Source organism: Athalia rosae, chromosome 1 (assembly GCF_917208135.1).
Source record: "Athalia rosae chromosome 1, iyAthRosa1.1, whole genome shotgun sequence".
Classification (NCBI taxonomy): Eukaryota; Metazoa; Arthropoda; class Insecta; order Hymenoptera; family Athaliidae; genus Athalia; species Athalia rosae.
Window position 1 is genome coordinate 9,014,572 of NC_064026.1, and position 18,674 is coordinate 9,033,245.

Below are 18,674 nucleotides of genomic sequence, written 5' to 3' on the forward strand. Positions count from 1 at the left end.
AAATCTTGTTTAGGATACCTTGTGATGAATTTTCCTGGACCTTTCCGAAGAACAGAAAGCATTATGTTCCTTGCCTGTATGTTGTATGTACAAAAACCGATGAGATAGAAAAATATTCCCTCTTACATTCTCGGTGTAGAATTTAAATGACCGTCCGATATCTGCGCGTAACACTCGGTTACAATTTGAATACCTGAGTAGGCGATCGTTTCACAATTCCTACTTCATAATGCACTGAATGTACAATTAATTTTATTATATGGAATTAGGAGTAACAGTCAATGATGACAAGAACGTTCACAAAAATTACATGAATTGGGTGTTATATATATTTAGTTTTCATTCTGCATTCGTAGAAGTTAGTTCCGCAGAGAGTAATATGGATATTCTACACTCGAATTTCACTATTTTCAATTACTGCGGTATTTGGTGGCCGGACCAATCTGCATCCCCAAAGAATCATCTCTACAATATCTACACCGTGATAACGGTAACCATGGTGTACTTATTCACGCTTACGCAAATACTCGATATGGTTTATGGGGATTACAACTTGGATGAAATGACGAACAATTCATTTCTAATGCTAACGATGATAGGACTCTGTTTCAAAATCGTCAATTTCTTACTCCGACGGCGAGGCATCGTCGATCTACTGAATATCCTACGTCGTGATATTTGCCGACCACGAAATGATTTCGAATCTCAAATACAAATGCACTTCAACGGCGTTGCCAGGTTTGTTTAACAATAAATTTTCGCAAATCAACGGTCGAATCTTGGAGAGTATATTATTTGTAGCCGAGATAAAAACTTCGATATCATCGTTGACGTCCGTATTGGTTGGCCGTATGATTTGTAAGTTGGGTAGAGTTAAATGTGATATTTTTTGCAGGTCGAACACATTTTTCCTCGCTGTTCTCGCAGACGTAACGGCATTGGCATTCCTGATTATACCATTACTGACCAAAAGTGACAAGAAGCGGGAATTACCTTTCAAAGCATGGCTGCCCTTCAGTTTGTCACAGCTTACCGTATATTGGTTCATGTACATCCAGCAAGCAATTACGATACTGATAGCCGCAAACTTGAACATTGCGAGCGACACACTTGTATCCGGATTACTCGTTCAGGCTTGTGCTCAGTTAGATATCCTCAGAGACAGAATAACTAGTATGGCAAAACCACGTAGTACTACTACCGACGCTCTTGAAGAAGACATTGTCGTCGATCGAGAGGTAGAATCAACGATAAAATCATTCGTCCGACATCACATCGTAATATACAAGTTAGTTTCGAAAGATTTGAACCAATAGCTGTCTGTTTTCGGTAGACGAAAGAAAGAATCATATAAATGTACGATTTTGTGTACCTGCAGATTCGCAGCTATGGTGCAAGATATCTTCAGCTGGGTTGTATTTTTCCAATTTTTTATCAGTATGCTGACGGTCTGCTGTAGCGTGTATAAATTGTCTCAAAATAATTTAGATAGCATTGAAATCATATCATTTTCAATGTACCTTGTCTGCATATTGGTACAGTTGCTCTTCAACTGCTGGCATGGGAACGAAGTCAAGCTTAAGGTATCAGTTTTCCGCTTCTAGTTCATAATTTTTTTTTTCAGCATTTTCTTGTAATTCCCAAGAATACTGGTCATTCTTCACCATTTTTTAACCTAGAGTATCTACGTGAGTGACGCCGTCTTTGCCTCTGACTGGACGTCACTGGAACCAAAAACAAGAAGAAGTCTCATGCTATTGATGGCAAGATCGAATCGACCGATAGTCATTACATGTGGCTCTATGCTTACTTTATCTCTTGAAACTTTCACGATGGTTAGCTAAGTTTGTATCAAGTGTTGTACTCAAGTTTAAACACCTGACCTGAGTTAGACTTTGCTCGTCAACTAATCGAACAGATAAATTAACCTTATAATGGTTTCAGGTCCTGAAAACTTCTTATTCAGCCTTCAACTTGCTCAAGAAAGCTTGAGTTGAGAAAATGCGAGGTCAGACAAGATGGTCAAGATGGATTGTTTGAAATCAATGCGTATGGCGCGCAATTTCGTTAATATTGCCCAGTATTTGTGACTTTCCTTAATAAATAGAAACATTTAGTTATTCGTCAATTCACGCTTGTATTTAGTTGGAAAAAAATTCCTTCATGTCACCGATTGCGACCACGAAAGTGTGAGGATCTGTTCGCGGTGTGGTCGTAATGCGAAATTGGTTAAACTCCGAAGGAGTGCCCATTCCTGTTTATCGTAGCGCGCGCTAAGCACTCGATCCTGAACGAACCCAAGTGGGTTTTCAGTACACAGTAAATTGGAGAAGAGAGAAAGAAAAAATCGTTGAGGTATTTAAGTATTTCTCCTGATATTCCTCATTGCTGAACATATACACGCAGTAGGATCTAAATGACCGTTCATTATGTCCGCGTAACGCTCGGTTACAATTTAAATACCTAAGTACGCGATCGCTTCACATTCCTTGCTTCATAATGCATTGAATAGACAATGAATTTTATAGTATAGAATTATGAGTAACAATAGATGATTACAGGGTTACCAAAATTCTGTAAATGGCGTGTAATATGATTTCAGTTTTTATCCCGCATTCGTAGAGGTTTGTCTCTGCAGTGTGAGCAATATGGACATTCTCTACTTAAATTTTACCATTTTTAGATACTGCGGTATTTGGTGGCCAGATCAATCTGCATCCCCAAAGAACCACTTTTATCGTATCTATACGATCTCAATCATAACCATGGTGTACATTTTCACGCTTACGCAAATATTGGACATGGTGAACGGAAATTATGACATAGATGAAATCACAAACAATTCATTTCTGATGCTAACGATGATAGGCCTTTGTATAAAAGTCACTAATTTCTCACTCCGGCGCCGGAGTATCGTGACTCTGTTGAATATACTGCGAAATGATATTTGCCGACCACAGAATGATTCCGAAATCAAAATACAAAAGCACTTCGACGGCGTCGCCAGGTTTGTAGCTCCGTTTTTCTATATGTACGTATAATAGTCGGATAGCAAGAAGTCTAAGTTTTTTATGGTTGATTGAACTTGAATAACATCAGATGATCATGAACGTTCATAACACGATTGATAAGGATTGAAGTATGTCACTTTGAGATTCGGCACATGTGAGTTTTAATATCAATCTTTCAGGTCAAACACGCTATACTTTTCGGTTCTTTCGGAAACGACTACGATAGCATTCCTGATAATACCATTACTGACTAAAAGTTACGAAGAGCGTACATTACCTTTCAAAGCGTGGCTGCCCTTCAGTTTGTCACGACTCACGATATATTGGTTGATATACATCCAACAAAGTATTTCGATACTGATTTCTACAAACTTGAACGTAGCCAGTGACACGCTTGTTTCCGGATTACTCGTTCAAGCCTGTGCTCAATTAGATATCCTTAAAGATAGAATAACTCGTATGAAGATAAAACCACTTGTTGCTACCGAAGCTACTTTTATAGCCGATATCTTCTACGACGAGTACGTGGAATTGACTGTAAAGAGATGTGTTCGGCATCACATCGTAATATACGAGTCAGTTACAAACGAGTTTCTTTGAATCAGCCGCTCGTCGTCGACCAAAAAACAGAAATAATTAATAATGTGGCTTCACATGTCTGCAGATTTGCCGCTATGGTGCAGGACGTCTTTGGCTGGGTGGTATTCTTTCAGTTTTTCGTCAGCATGTTGACGGTCTGCTCCAGCGTTTTCAAACTCTCACAAAACGATTCGGACTTCCTCGAAGTCATATCGTTTTCGCTGTACCTCGCCTGTTTGTTGGTACAATTACTATTCTACTGTTGGCATGGTAACGAAGTTAAACTCAAGGTACCAGTTTTGCAGAATTTACGAAAAAATACGAATCATTTTTCAATCACTTTTACCGTTTTCTTTTTTCGCGAAGAGTATCGGCGTGAGTGACGCCGTCTTTGCCTCTGACTGGACGTCATTGAAACCAAAAATGAGAAAGAGCCTGACAATGCTGATGAAAAGATCCACTGGACCCATAGTGATTACCTGTGGATCTATGCTCACTTTATCTCTTGGAACTTTTATGATGGTTTGCTATGTTTGTTTCGAATGATCTACATAAATTTAATCACATAGCGTGGGTAAGTAATAGATTATTGGCTGAAGAAATGAAATATGATTTTTCCGACATTCTTAGGTCTTAAAAACGTCTTATTCGGCGTTCAACTTGCTCAAGACATCTTGATTAGAATAATGAAAAATATGGCGAGACGAGATTCTTCTGCACATCTCTACGGTCAAAATAACGATTAAAATATTTCAACTCTGGTTAAATACTCAATTAAGTGTTATGCAATGATGAAGGGTCTGGTAGATTTTAAAAATATTCTCGTCACCAGTAGTTGTATAGATTTATCATGCAATAAATACTAAAACTATATTAGCAGGGCGTAAGTGACCATCGATGTCCTTTTTTACGATAGATTCAGAAGCATATAGAATCATTACTGTATTCTTTTTCTGTCGGCGTAAAATTGATCGAGTTATCGCCAATTTTTCACTTTTTGGAGCAGAAAAATCAAGATATCTCTATAGGAAAAATTCGTAGCTCAATTTAGACAACGGATTCGTGCTCCTGAGGTCAAAATACATAAGAAAAGTGCCATACGATCAATTTTAAAAAATAAAAATTTTTGGTCAAAATTTGAAAGAATCGTAAGGGGTACCCCTTGGAAAAATCTCAGATTTTGGCCAAAAATTTTTATTTTTTAAAATTGATCGTATGGCACTTTTCTTATGTATTTTGACCTCAGAAACACAAATCCGGTGGCCAAATTGAGCTACGAATTTTTTATTTCGAGATATCTCAATTTTTCTGCTCTAAAATGTGAAAAATTGGCGATAACTCGATCAATTTTACAGATAGATCAATTTAACTTGTAAATTCGGTTTTCTGAGATCAAAATACATAAGAATAGCATATAAAATAAAATATTTTTTTTTTCACCCAAAATCGAAAATTTTCCAAGGGGTACCCCTTTGGATTTTTTCGATTTTTGGGCCAAAAATGAAGTATTTTTAAAATCGATCGCGGGACACTTTTCTAACGTATTTTGACCCCAGAAGCACGAATCTGAAAGCTAAATTGAGCTACAAATTTTTCCCAACGAGATATCTCGATTTTTCTGCTCTGAAAAGTGAAGATTTGGCGATAACTCGATTAATTTTCTGGATAGATCGATTTGGCTTTCAAACTCGGATTCCTGAGATGAAGATATTTGAGAACATGGTAGAAAACCCTAGAAAAATATCAAATTTCGCCCCGATGTTGAGAAAAATCTAAAGCAATAAGTTTGCCTTCTTTTGGCTTGGTAATTTTCGATTCAATCGAAAAACCATAAATCGTTGCATCAGCTTCTGAAACGTGGTAGCACAAAAGAGGCACATGCATATACCATTGACACGATTGACATCCCACGTTCAAGTTCCTCGGTTGCAACGTACGAGCTCCTAACGTAAGGCAATCTAATATGAGATGCACGAGAGATACGAATTTGCAGTGAATCAGGTGCCCACCAAAGACTTACCCCGTTTGTCACTTGCTTCTAATTATTCAGTGAGTATTTTTTTACTATGTATCATGGTGTGTGACTATGGGTTTTTTTCTTAATGATCAAACTGCCAAAATGATCGAGTCATCGTGATTTTTCCGTCCTCAGTTGTAAGAAAAGCTCAATTCGGTGAATTAATCTTTCCCTATCCTATATGCTATAACTCATCACGGCGTCTCAATTTTCATGTCCTTAAGGGGTAGAATGAGAACAGAACTGTCAAACCATAAAGTTGTAGGATAATTTATTAAACGACCGTTCAGACATTTTCGATTCGCAAAGAGCTCTGGTTTAGACGCGTCTAAAATACGTGATAAATTATGAGGATAAGCGACAAGTTACAAATTCCGCTTATGGCATTCTAGGGAAAATTGCGGTTTCATTTACGCTTTTATCTCGAACCAACTTGGTTTTGTTTCGTGGTTTCAGTTTACCATCTGTACTTTCCCGTTCCAGAAAAATGTCCTTCGTCGTGAAGTGCGAACGGATATTTTCATACCTTGGAATCAATGTATTTCGCAGTTTTGACGAGTTTTTTTCCAACTGTTGGCTTCTTCCGTTTAGTAACGAAATCAGATCACTTCCTTTCATGATCAGTGAACCCTTTCCAATTATGTTACGAAGCTCTCCTTCGATCTGATCGCGTGAATTAGATCGAACTTGTGACGGAGATTTCGAGATATTAATTTCATTTCTATTTTTTTCACGTCTGGACCACGTCATGAGAGAACTTTTTTTCTCACTGCTTGAATTAGAAATGATTTCCTGAGGATCAAAAAAAAATTTCAAAGTTCTATCCACCTTGGGGAACATCTTCGAATCCACATCATAAATATTTGTTAGACTCGTGTTATTCACGAAGCTAAATCTCCTAATATTTGACGGAACTGTAATAGTAATAGTTTTCAAAAGGACACCATTTTCTATGCTACGTTTGACCTTTTCTTCTAATACTTTGTTATCGATCTCGACATTAGTAGCGTCTTTCAGACTTTTCTTCGGATTTTCATCATTCGTCAGTCTCTGGTTACCGTTAGCATCGGATAGCCTTCCATCTTGAAAACCCTCTTCACCAGCACCACCGAAAACCCTGAGTACTTTTCCTTCTTCAAATTCGTTCATAGCCCCGAGACGCGCGTTGAAAATCGATGGACGAAGCGTCACCGGTGTGTCAATAATTTCAGCCAAGTCAAATACGATGATGGATTCCCTCAGGTAATTCTCAATTTTTTTTAAGAATTCTGCTGGAACAGCTTCTATACATCTTTTCGCATTCATAGTCACTCGTTTTGACCGATTGTCAATTTCTTCTTGAGAATTCGGAATTCTTAATTCTCGCTTTTCGTTCGAAGAAAAAATACCAAAGTATTCATCACCATCCTCTTCAAGATGACCGAAGAACTTTTCATCAACGGTTGACGAAAATTTTTCAGAATTCCAAATAACATACCCCTTGGTAATTTTATTAGATGAAACTTGCACTTTCGCGTTCATTCTCAGTCGGTGTGTACCTATCGATCCACGAATAGCTGCGTCTAATAGTTTATGCATGATTAATTCAAATATCTTTTCGCTATTTTTATTTCTCTCCTTGCATATCGTAGCCAGCTTATCTTCGCTATTGATCCTTTTAACGGCCCGAATCGTTGGAATCCGACTGTGTAGCCTCAACTCTTTCGATTTGAAACTCAGTTCATTTTCAGCGGTTTTAGTCACTTTGGAAAAGCTTACGTTCGGTTTACCATTCGGTGGATTCTGAATCCTGGCGATTATCAGTCCAGGATGTGCGGTTCTCTCGCGTGGTAGCTTTCCCCTATCCCCGATTTTTTTACCGGCAGTTCCAAACTGTGGAGGAACTCGGGAAGTTGGGATATATTTCAAACGAACGGAATCATCTCGATATTTTAGAGATGATTTTCCGAGTCTCAGAATATTTGAGCGAACGATGTGCTCATTTTTCAATAGCGCAGACCCGCACATATCGTCCTGAATGTCATCAAAGTTAGACGATATTTTTGACATTGTTCGTCCATTCTTCGAGTATTCCAAATCACTCGAAGGCGTATAATCATTGTCTTTGGGTGAATGATCAGATTCGAAATTTCCAAGGTACTTAAGATCGATGCGTTCTTGTCTGTCGGGTGATGACATCAGGCATTCTTGAATTTTTTCTGTTGACTTCTTCGTCTCGATCAAAGGAGATGTGCCAGGAGCAGTGTGAAAGAATTTTTTGTCAATTAATTGCTTCTTACTCATGTTACGTTCCAACAATAAGACCGGAACTGCCGCGGGTGATTCCGACAGTTTCTCAAGACTCTGATTTTTTTCGGCCGAGGAAATCTCCGGATATTTTTTTCGGCCGAATTTCACGTGACTCGTCAAATTTTCGGGAGCTGTTTTTCTCTCCCAATTTTTGCCAGTGGTTATTGTTGCAGGAAGATTGAATGATCCCAACCGAGTCGCACATTTTCTGGATGTGCTATTATTGATTCGTAGCAAAGAGGACCTGTTGTGCTTGAAAAGCATTTTTTTCCGAGATTCTTGACCCACCACTGATTCAGTACAGAAAATTTTGCTGGGCATCTGAGCAGCCACAGGCAACGCCTGCGATTGCAAAAATTCACTCGTCGTATTGTCAAGTGACGGTGCGGTACTCGGACGTTTAACGGATGTAATGGAGGAAAAATTGAATGTGGTTACCGGTTTGATGGCCGTCGGTATTTTAGATGACAAGCTACAAGAAACCTTCAATTTCCCCAAACTATTCGAAGTCGCTTGTTCTCTGCAGAGTTTTGATTTAGAATTATTCCGATGTAAAGGCGTGGGTACCTTAGAACTCGGATTATTCTTATCGTTGGTTATCGGCGACGAAGTTCGAGAATTCTTTTCGATATTAGCTTCAATATCCGGTTCTACACGCGGTTGGTAAGAGTCATTTGCAACTGGAATTATCCCTTCGTTAGGTAGAAATAGGATTTCCTTATTTTGGGTTGGAGATGCCAATTTCTTGGAATCGTCGGAATTAAAAATTTGCGACTTCTCTTCTACTGCAGCGATAGTCATGGTGGTTTTTTCAGATACCAGAATTTCGGAGATAACGTCATCGGTTTGTTGACCTTCCTGCACCTGCAAATCTGCACCTGCCAGAGTTGGCCCAATTTTGTCCACAGAAACAGACGCGTTCAATTCCCACTGAATCGATTTACTGGATTTCGAGCGTACAGCTAATTTCGAACGCGGAGGCCTTCGTCTCTTCCGAATCGGCGGTGTCGGAGCGATATCTCTAGTTATCACTTTATCGATACCATTTTGTTCCTGGGAGTGATAGTAGCGAACTTTGCATTTCCGTTTTGTACTCATGTAGTTCAGGAAACCTGCGATTTTGCGTTTTAAGGTAGTGCTTTTACCGAACGGAAACTTTTTCGGCCACCAGGAGCAACCTTTTTCTTTTACAAACTTTGAACCTTTACCATGAAACTTCATCGAGTCTGATCGAATTCCAGCTTCTGGACGTCGCTGTCCTGATTCAATTTTCTTAAGCATGAGAGACAGACGACGTTCTCTTTCGTCGATTGATTCTTGATTCATTTCATTTACATTCGCATTTTTGATCTTACGTCCAGCTACAAGGGCTAAGGATGATCGTTGAACCGCGCCAAGTCTTGCAGAGACAATTTCATTTTGGGAACGCATTAATTGATTATCCATAATTATAGAGTGGTCACAGTTACGGACGACTGGATCATCGACAATAATTGACAGCCCCGTCACGTTATGCGGATTTTCGTAACGGTTGAATGAAGAATTAGTGTCCAGTAGAATAGACGAAATAGGTATGACACTGTCGCCAGAAAACACATGTAAAGGTCTAGGGGTCTCGATTGGAATCTGTTTGAAATTTTTCCCAGGACTCTCACTCCTAGATTTTTGTTCTTGCCGTTGACGGTACTTCGAGCTTGAAACAAAATTTTGATAACACGTCGTAGACGTGATCATAGATTTCTGAACGCCAACGTCCACCAAATTGGTCTTCGATCGCTTCCGGGTCAATCTCGGCAGGGGTTTCGGCGATTCGATGACCCTCGTCTTCGATTTTGAATCGATAAGTTTCTCCAGAATACGAGTGAGCGTGGCAGTGTTATTATGCTCAGCGGGATATTCCCGGAAAACTGGCGCTCGATTCAGTCCATGGACCGATAACTTCAGGGATAATTCCTTATCCGACTTCGCATCACGGCGAGGTGAGCTTTTCCACGCTCGGGATTCACCGTAACGCCATATATCTCGAATCCTGTCTGAAAATGAGAGACGCGCTTCTTCCTCCGGAGGTCTCTCGAAATGTATCCTCACCTCACTGGGCTTACGCTCCAAAGACGGGGGAAGATAAGTCCCGGTCAAACGAGATTCTACCGCGCGCCTCTTGGTCGAGCCTATTTTTTTTTCTCTCCCGTCGCGGTCGATGCTCCTTAATAAACTATCCGAATATCCAACAATTTCGGGGGGATAAATATCCGCCAGAGCGTCCATGCGCCCCCGTAAATTTCGAAGAAGAGTATCCACGCTGTTTTCCGTCATAGTTGATGATTTGCAACCCTTGTCTGGCGCAGCATTTATTTTTTTGGTGATTTTGCATTGTCTGCATTCTTTTGCGTCTCTGACATGAGCTGCAGGACTGTTAAGCTCGTGTGAAATTTTCGAATCCCTAACGGACGCATCGGTAAGATGAAAAAGAGGATCGAGGCAATGGCGCTCGACAGATTCTTTGACCGGTAATTCCACACTCTCGTAATCACTGATCGCCCGCGACGACGAAGTTAAATCGGTTGCATCTCGATCCAGGGTGGTTTTGCCTCGGAGCTGCGGAATCTGTTTTTCAAAAATTCTAAGCGTTTGGGACGACGAATCCTCGGTACAAGGTGAAGTCGAGACGTTTCGAGATGAGATTCTAGAGCTGTTGTGTTTGAACGATACGCCAGCGTACTGCAAATCCCAGGCCATTTTCCTCGTCTGACCGTGACCAATAAATCGAAATTGATGATTAGAAACGTTCCCTCGGGAAACATTGATCGCTCCGTATTTTTCAGGGATCCAAGTAAATTCTTCGAGCGAATCGCGAATATTGTGACGTGGCGTTAAGAATTCCGATGAACCCCTTGTGGAACTTTCAGAATCAAAATCGCGTTTTCGTCGGCTGGAATATTTCAGCTTTTTGGGATACCGTTGTCTATCGTGCTCCACCTTCCACCCTGTAGTCTGAGCGATTCGTTTCGTCGTGTTATTCTCATGCGATCGTAATCCATTTTTCAATGATCCTAATTTCTCAGGGGTCAGCTGAGCATCCGACAGCAACGATAAATCTTCTTGGTAATGCAGAGACGCCTTGCATTTTTGCTGCCTCTCCGAGAGGTGATGATGACGTTGGTACGAACCACCAGTACGACGAAACTCATCGTCACGTTTGCGACGACTGTGCCCCTGCACGTTGTGTCCCGATTTATTGAATCCCGAGTGTGTCGATCGCCGAGTGCTTCCATGACGTGACCTGGGAAGAATCAAAACTGGAGGATGCGATGGGACACCATGAGCCACGACAAAAGGATTCATATTCACTCTGTTCACCATCCCCTGGCGCATTAGACGATAATCAGCTGTGAGGTGGTTCGATTTACGACTAGCGCGTGAGGCGCTTTTTTGACGTCTGTCATTGACACGTCTGTCATAGACTTGGTCGTCGATTTGGTTTGACGATTCCACGATTGCGTCGGACGATGTGTTGCAGCTTGTATTACCTTCATTCTGGTAGCCTTTTGATTCTTCTTCTACCGAATTACTATAGGGACCCGTCTTAGTTTGGGACTTTGGTTTGTTGACTAGCAAATCTCGCAGTCTGGTCGTTACACTATTTGAAACATTCCATACGACATCGGTCCAATGACGAAATTGATCGGTTATCTGAGGTTCCTCGCGCTCCTTAGAATGTCCCGAGGAATCGCAATCGGGGTAACGAGAATCTTGAACAGTTGAATCGTTCGTACTTTCATTTAAAGCCCAAATTTTAGCTCTCTTTCGATTTTGCATTCCTGAATCATGTGGAACCTAAAGGGGTAGCTTTTTCTCTTCTGCTCAGGAGCTTAAAAGTTCTAAGATTAAATTTGCTTGATTTCCATTAGACACAGTTGCGAAAAAAGAACAATTTGGTTCGGCCCGGCTGTTTGATAATCAGGTTGTCTAGTTCACATGAGAATGGAATATGCTCTCGATCATGATGATTAATTTTGTAGTTTTGAATCGTTCGGTTGGTTAAGATAAATTTCGATGCCACTCGTGGAGGTTAGGCAAAAACAGAACCAAAAATGACACTAACAAGTAAATTACCAAACGTGAAGTACACAGTTTGAAATGTTCAAATTCACGTCACTGGAGGACGAGTTTCGATAAATTTCCGAGTTTTTTTCGCCTGGGTGCGAGTTTGTTCGCGTGAATTCGAGTGAACATCTCTGTTTTTCATGTATGATTATTCGTAGAAGAAGTTTTATTGCACAAGACTTGAGAAGAATAACGTGGCCCATTTCCCAATCATAGATAGAAGTACTGCTGTTGCTCCAACTTTCACGAAGCGTAATTGCAGACCATACATTGACCTGGTAAATAAGTGCGCAATGACTAATGTCAAATTGGATAAATTGTAGGAGAGCTCTAATAATTCGAGCGAGCGATTATCTATCCGCTGCTTCAACATCAATGACTCGACGTATAACGCACGTGGTGTGACAAATTTCGGACGGTCTGTTTCACTGACCATTCCCCAAAGAGGATAATTTACTCGTGAAAAAATAACACTCCGCCGATCTAGTTAGAGATATAATTTCCGGGACGGGATTATCACACAGTTTTAGACAAAAAACAAAAATATTCTGAACGTAGCTGTGCGAGTAGCTGAACATACTAAGATTTTAGGTAACAATTAAAGCTCATAACAATTATAACGGGGCTGGAGTTTTATGTCGATTGTCTTATTACATGCAGATAGCAGTTGGTCTGAGAAAAGGAATTAAAATTTATAATTTCGCATTGCGAAATGCGTAATATTTTACACAGACGACATTGTGCTATACTCGGGTTTGTGGAAAATATTCCAGCGCGTTGGAATAATTTAGTTCCACCGCATAACAACCTGCAGCCTGGATCGTAACAATTTTACGGTTCTGTGGACAAGAAATGTACTAGTTTCCTTATACATGAACTAGATCACATAATCACGCTCGCGTCGTCAGAACCCATTCACATAGTCGTTGAAACCGTTATCTGGTATCCATAGTTCCAGAGTTGAGTTAGAAGATCGGTAGTAAAAACTGAAATAATATCATCTAGAGTTTGGATAAACAAAATTCATTCTGAAAAATTAATAAAATCATGTAACCCGAAATCATATAGCACATAATGAAACGAAACATCTAAAGACATCAAAAGACATGGGGGTTCTGCAAAATATTATTTTTTTCAATTCGACACAAAAAAAATTTGCACAAAAATTTATCGATGCTTGGCAGAAGATTTATTTACTCTGGAACATAACCGTGGAATTCTGGAAGAGGGACGGGACCGACTACGACTAGTTTCTCGCTGATCGGGTGGTAATGCCGTGTTCAGTTCCGATCTGGAGTACCAAACGTTTGTGTTTTTAAAGGAGACAGTTTGCACTCGATCTTCGGTAATATCGGGAACCGGGCCTTCCAAGGTCCTGCTTTCCCCCCCTAGATTCATCGAACTCCTTTTACGACACTCCGAATTCGGAGAGTCGGGGCTCGATAGACCGTCAACACGGTCTTTTTTGACTGGAAAGTTCCCAATTTCGTGGCGAGAAATTCGTTCGTGGCTGCGCAAGGGGCGCGGCAGGACCCTTGTTCCGTAAAGGGCATCGTACTCCTCATCGAAGGACAAAGAACTGTCGATGCGTGCCGATATGTTTTCTCGTGAGCGTTTTTTGCGCAATTTCGAATGTCCGTTTTCGGACGCCTGACTGCTTTCAAGGAAATCACTGTTGCTGTCCCTCCTGAATTTATCCGGATGATTTTTCGACACGGATTGCGCGGTGTACAAAGAATAGACGTTGACGTTATCCCCAACGCCGGAATACCTGTGATCCCAACTTTTCTGAATGTTGACTTTTTGGTCGCAAACTTTTCCTTCCCGCCAGAATGCGTTTTCCAATTCTGAGTCCAGAGGATCTCTTCCAGAGGTATTTGGACCTTTTTCGTCGGGCCTCGAATGCGAGTTGAAGATACCTTTCAGTCTTCTTATAATCCCGTACCAAATTTCGGAAATCCAACGCCTCAAGTAAGAGAGAATCGAATGCTGACGACGGTTGTAGGCTCTTTTCGAAGTTGCAGGGGTGTCTCGATGATGCGAAGGATATTGACGAGCGCAATCGTTCGAACTGGAACTGAACTTGCCGAGAATAATGGGCCCCGAGCTGCAGAAATGAGGATCCTTTTTCGCGTAAGCTCGCGCGGTTACCCGCCCCGCCATTTTCACGCCCATGTTTTTCGGAACAGATTTTTTTATAGCGAAGATCAGTCGTTGCGGTTGTCGCGTTGTTTCATAACGGGCATTCTGCCCTGCTGTAAAAGGTGAGTAATTGAACGTGAGCAACGGATATCGGGGGGGATGCTTGGATTTGGCAACTTTTTGTCTGTCCGGAATTTCGGAACTGGGAAACGTTTGATACTCAACGATAATTTTCTATACTTGACGGATTGGTATGGTTATAAATTGATTGATATCGCCGATGACCTGCAGGTAAAAAAAAAACCGATCAACGAAACAAACAGACTCCATGGAACAAATGATCGTTGAGTAAATTACGTTTCGATTTCTCATGGTTCACTATGAGACATCACCGCAAATGTTTGCATCGATTCACGCAAACAAGAAACTATATCGTATAGTTATATTTTTGTTGCGGTAGCGTATGTAAGCTGAACTTTGAAATTTTTCAAACAGTATTAAACGGGGTCGTCTACCTCACATGAATCATGCGGAGGCAGATAATACGGTAGCCGACAAACAATAATACAAAGTGAGAAATAAAGCTGACGTTAGTTATTAAATGGAATTTTTACAAACAATTGGCCGAACGGGTACGTATTGCAAAGTCAACCGTCTATGACGTACTCGTAGTGTACGAAGTACGGATATAACCGATTGCCTCACATTCCGAACGCCGAGGCACCCCAACGTTCATCGCTCAACGAACACGAGGAGTAACTATTGGCAAATAAAAAATGAAGCGAATAAATAAATAAATAAAAAAAAAAAATGACCCGCGCGATTACCTCTTTCGCGCGCTATTTTTACTACTGACATCCGACATTGTCTTGCGCCATTCGAAGATCCCGTCAACCGACGTGGAGTAGTGTCGCAACTTTTATCGACGGTCGCCAGAAACGGTTTATTGATGAACATGTCGATTTTATCGCGAGGCCGCCCTGGTGTCACGTCGTTTACAGAAGTCGTCCCCGTATAGTCCGTATATTTGTACGTAGTTCGGAAAAGTTTCCGACAAGCGATAAGCGATACGCGATAACCGGAGATCTCTCTCACACCTTTTTGGCTTTCACTAGAAACCCGAGATTGGGATCTTAGCTTATAGGGGTTGCAAATTGGACTGAAGTGTGCAACATGGAAGGAACACGCTGCAGATGAGATATAATAAACTATAACGGAATATAACCGACACGGGGTGATCCTGTAGGGCTAATGTAAACGGCCGGTGATCCCTTACGGGGAGTCGCGGGATCTTTTTGTGGGAGATCGGGGGATGGAGATGGGAGAATATTACGGGAAGCGATGTTCCGAGGAGACCGTGTACACCGCCCTGCGTTGCGGAGGAGTTCGGATGAGTCACGAGCTACTCCTGCAGGATGCGGCGTTAAAAAGCAGCCGGGCTACGGCCCCGCACCCGGTTCTCCTGTGTTGGTGCATTGTGTATCCCATACAACTAATATAGACACACCACTCCCCGGGTCCATATGCCAGAATCAGGCGCCAAGCCCGGTGACTCAGAGGCATTACTGAGGGGCTCCGTGCATCCGAACCTCCGATAAATACCCTCCTCCCTTCCTCTCATTGATAAGCTTCTCTCGCCCTTCTCCCCGGTCAGAAAAATTATGACAAAAATAAGTCTACTTCAAGATGCCGCAACGCCCCTCTTCGAGGTCTACTGCGAGGCAGGGCTCAACTTTTCAGGGTAATTTCTGAATTTTTATATCACACGTATGCACATCGCGTCACGTTCCACGTTCGCTTCGAATGATAAAAATATTCCGGGCTCACCGCGGTTCGATATCGCGTTTACGGTTTCAACTGAAACGTAATCGATAGTTTAAATCGCGTATGCGTTTATGGTGCAGGTTCATCATAAATATACAAGTACGCGGCTCAGAGAATAAAAGAGCGAAGAAAAGTCAAGGTCGATCGGTTGAGGATGTATAGGACTATTCCGGTCGTGACCACAAATTGTTTGCTTGTGAAGTAGGCCGTAGTAAATTTACTGCACTTATACGACCAGACGTTATAATACCCCTGTACCGCGGGAGAGTAAATAAAACTACTCACGCTCGAGTTAATTCAACGGGGGGGTGGGGATTTTGCGCCGGACGGTTATCGCCCCGATTCAGCAAAGGAGATTAAGCTGCGACCCCCGCAGTTTATTTCACCTACTTTTATGTTTACGATAGAAAAATCCGATGATATTTACCACCCGTTAGCGGAGGAGACCGCTGAATGATTATCCTCCGTGACTTCACTTTTCGCGTGCCTGCCGTACACTCGCCGATTCTAACTTGTACGTCACGATCGAGGAGCTGGCTCACAGATATGCCGTATGCGAAATCTAATACACGTTATCCAACGTCGAAACTATACGTGCGGTTATAGTTCGGCACAAGCGTGGAAAACTATGAGCATGCAAGGTTTAATCCGTGACGCAAGAGAAAGGCTCAGCTAAAACCCAACCGAGGCTTCCACCGATCGATACGATCTAAATGGGTTGTAACTACTTGCTTTCGTGTCACCCCAAGAATAACCCTCAACAAATCCCTCGTATATTCGAGTATTCGACTTATTTTTCCACGTTCGAGTCGATTTATCTGTACGTATACAGGAAGTGGAAAAGTGGCGGTCAAAGCGTACGTGAAGATATACATATACCTATACGCGCATACGTTATGAAATGTTAATTCCAGACCGTCAGAAGAGAAACGTGATAGTCTTTAACTATTCGCAATGCGGTTACGTATGTACATCTCCAAGGTCATTTTATAACGGATCCGACTTCAATAGGATTGAATGCTATACACATCCACGGTAATAGAATAATTAAACGCCATATTAATTTAGCCGAGAATTATTTTACCCCAGACAAAATAATTATCGTCACAATTATTTTTTTTCTACGTCGCGCAGAACGTTGAACGGAAATGTTTTTCTAAAATCTAGGATCCGATCGACGTTGAAAGCATTTTGAAATCGAAATCGAAATCATTTTGAGCATACTTTAATTTAAATCTCGATCTGCGCTGGCTGATCCCAAAACACTGACTGTCGAAGTAACAGAAGTAGTAACTCTGTACATCGGACAGCGTAATGAAGGAAAGTTTCTTCCACGTGGTTTGGTCATGAAGACATTAAATTTTCCCTGACTCATTGTTTCCTGTAACATTCCAGAGTAATTCAAGTTCGTTCGGAGTGGTACTCGGACGTTTTGTCGCCCCAATAAATTCGGAGACAGCTCTACGAGGGCACAGCGCGAAGTACCATTCGAATGTCGAACCCGCGGATATATATTTCTCTGCATGCACAAGCAGATTGATCGCGATTGAGGTCCGATGAAAACTAGACCTCCCCCATCGGTTTTTCCGGAACTTCGTCGGACTCGGTTTAATTTTTCCATTTTTAGGGTAAAAATCGAGCCGCGGGACGACGAGGGGGATGGTTCGCGATTGTTCGTGAGGGTGCGCACCGCGAGTCGCGTTCAACGTCACCGGGACGTCAACGGGCCGCCATTTGCCACCACGTTCCATGACGTTCCAACCCCCGTGTAATCGGTGCGCGTTCTGCGCGCGCCACGAACTGCTCTACACGAACGGTTTTCCTTTCTTAAGCATTTACTCAGCTCCGAGGAAATTCGCGTAACAGTAAGTTCGTGAGCTTGCAGGGCGGCCCACGCCAATATCGGCATCCACACCTCGCCCGTAATCAAATTTAGGGAGGAAAACGTGCGGCAACGAAACGCGAATCAACGTCACACGGGGAGCTGCAGGTCGATGCGGTACAAATATAGAGAGGGCAGTGACTCGAAGCCGCAGTGCTTTTCGATCGGAGCTTCTTTATTTCCTTTTTTTCCACCCTCGATGAATTTTGACTTATCGCTGTACCCTCAATTTTTTTGCAAGGGCTTCACGGGTGTTTTTTTTTTCTTCTTCGGGTCGTTCGAATTCGTTAAAATAAATCTTCAACTTTGTTTCAAATGTCTTTGAAAGTTTTTATTCGGAGAGCAGTACACACTTGTTGACAAGAGCAATTATACATCGATGAAGAGCGCACAACGATTATTGACGTGAAAAGTTAATAAACGAATTGTCCGGCGCTGATGTTCGTCTGAAAAAATCTCAAAGTGCAGTTTCGTATCAAAGATTCCATAATAACAGTCGATGATCCCATTATGCGACTGATTTTATTACTGGAACAAGATACTATACGATATCACACCTTCTTCGTACATCGCAAAAGTGACAATAAATAGGTGAGTTTCAACCGACCAGTTTTTAAATTTGTAATATTCATAGACCTATAAGCCTTGTCTTGAGCAAAGAAAAAAAAAAAAAAAAAAAAGGAACAAAAGGTAGTGGGTTGTCCGATCGATTCGACTTACGCCGTGTGTAAACTGACCTCGTCGTAAACTATTTTTCACCGACATCGGACGTAGCTAATCGAAGTCCGCTCGTTTATAATTTCAATTTTCTCGTTTCGAAGATTCG

The 18,674-nt window shown here is 41.6% G+C and overlaps 4 protein-coding genes across 6 annotated transcripts in view; 3 read left to right on the forward strand and 1 right to left on the reverse strand.

Moving 5' to 3' along the window:
- Window positions 1-78: 78 nt before the first annotated feature.
- On the forward strand, window positions 79-2,605 carry LOC105685943 (putative odorant receptor 71a). The gene is given in 4 exon segments (XM_048660024.1): window positions 79-730; window positions 732-1,583; window positions 1,680-1,835; window positions 1,945-2,605. Coding segments are annotated over 4 exon segments (1,407 nt in total). The 5' UTR covers window positions 79-379; the 3' UTR covers window positions 1,993-2,605.
- Window positions 2,606-2,627: 22 nt separating this feature from the next.
- Window positions 2,628-4,322, forward strand: LOC105685944 (odorant receptor 46a-like). The gene is made up of 4 exons (XM_048648990.1): window positions 2,628-3,031; window positions 3,191-3,586; window positions 3,676-3,880; window positions 3,957-4,322. The coding sequence occupies exons 1-4, from the start codon at window positions 2,649-2,651 to the stop codon at window positions 4,134-4,136; spliced, it is 1,164 nt and encodes a 387-aa protein (XP_048504947.1). The 5' UTR covers window positions 2,628-2,648; the 3' UTR covers window positions 4,137-4,322.
- An 8,278-nt stretch (window positions 4,323-12,600) lies between these two features.
- LOC105685945 lies at window positions 12,601-16,782 on the reverse strand. The gene is made up of 2 exons (XM_048660022.1): window positions 16,394-16,782; window positions 12,601-14,255 (listed from the first exon to the last, which is right to left on the reverse strand). Exon 2 carries the CDS (start codon window positions 14,173-14,175, stop codon window positions 13,168-13,170), a length of 1,008 nt encoding a protein of 335 aa, XP_048515979.1. The 5' UTR covers window positions 14,176-14,255; window positions 16,394-16,782; the 3' UTR covers window positions 12,601-13,167.
- Window positions 16,783-17,817: 1,035 nt separating this feature from the next.
- The window catches only part of LOC105686042 (dual specificity protein phosphatase 10), a 63,360-nt gene continuing 62,503 nt past the window's right edge, over window positions 17,818-18,674 (forward strand). For all 3 annotated transcript variants that reach the window (XM_048660020.1, XM_012400595.3, XM_020852350.2), the window contains exon 1: window positions 17,818-18,439. The gene's annotated coding sequence lies outside the window, so the exon portion shown is untranslated. The remainder of the gene's footprint in view (window positions 18,440-18,674) is intronic.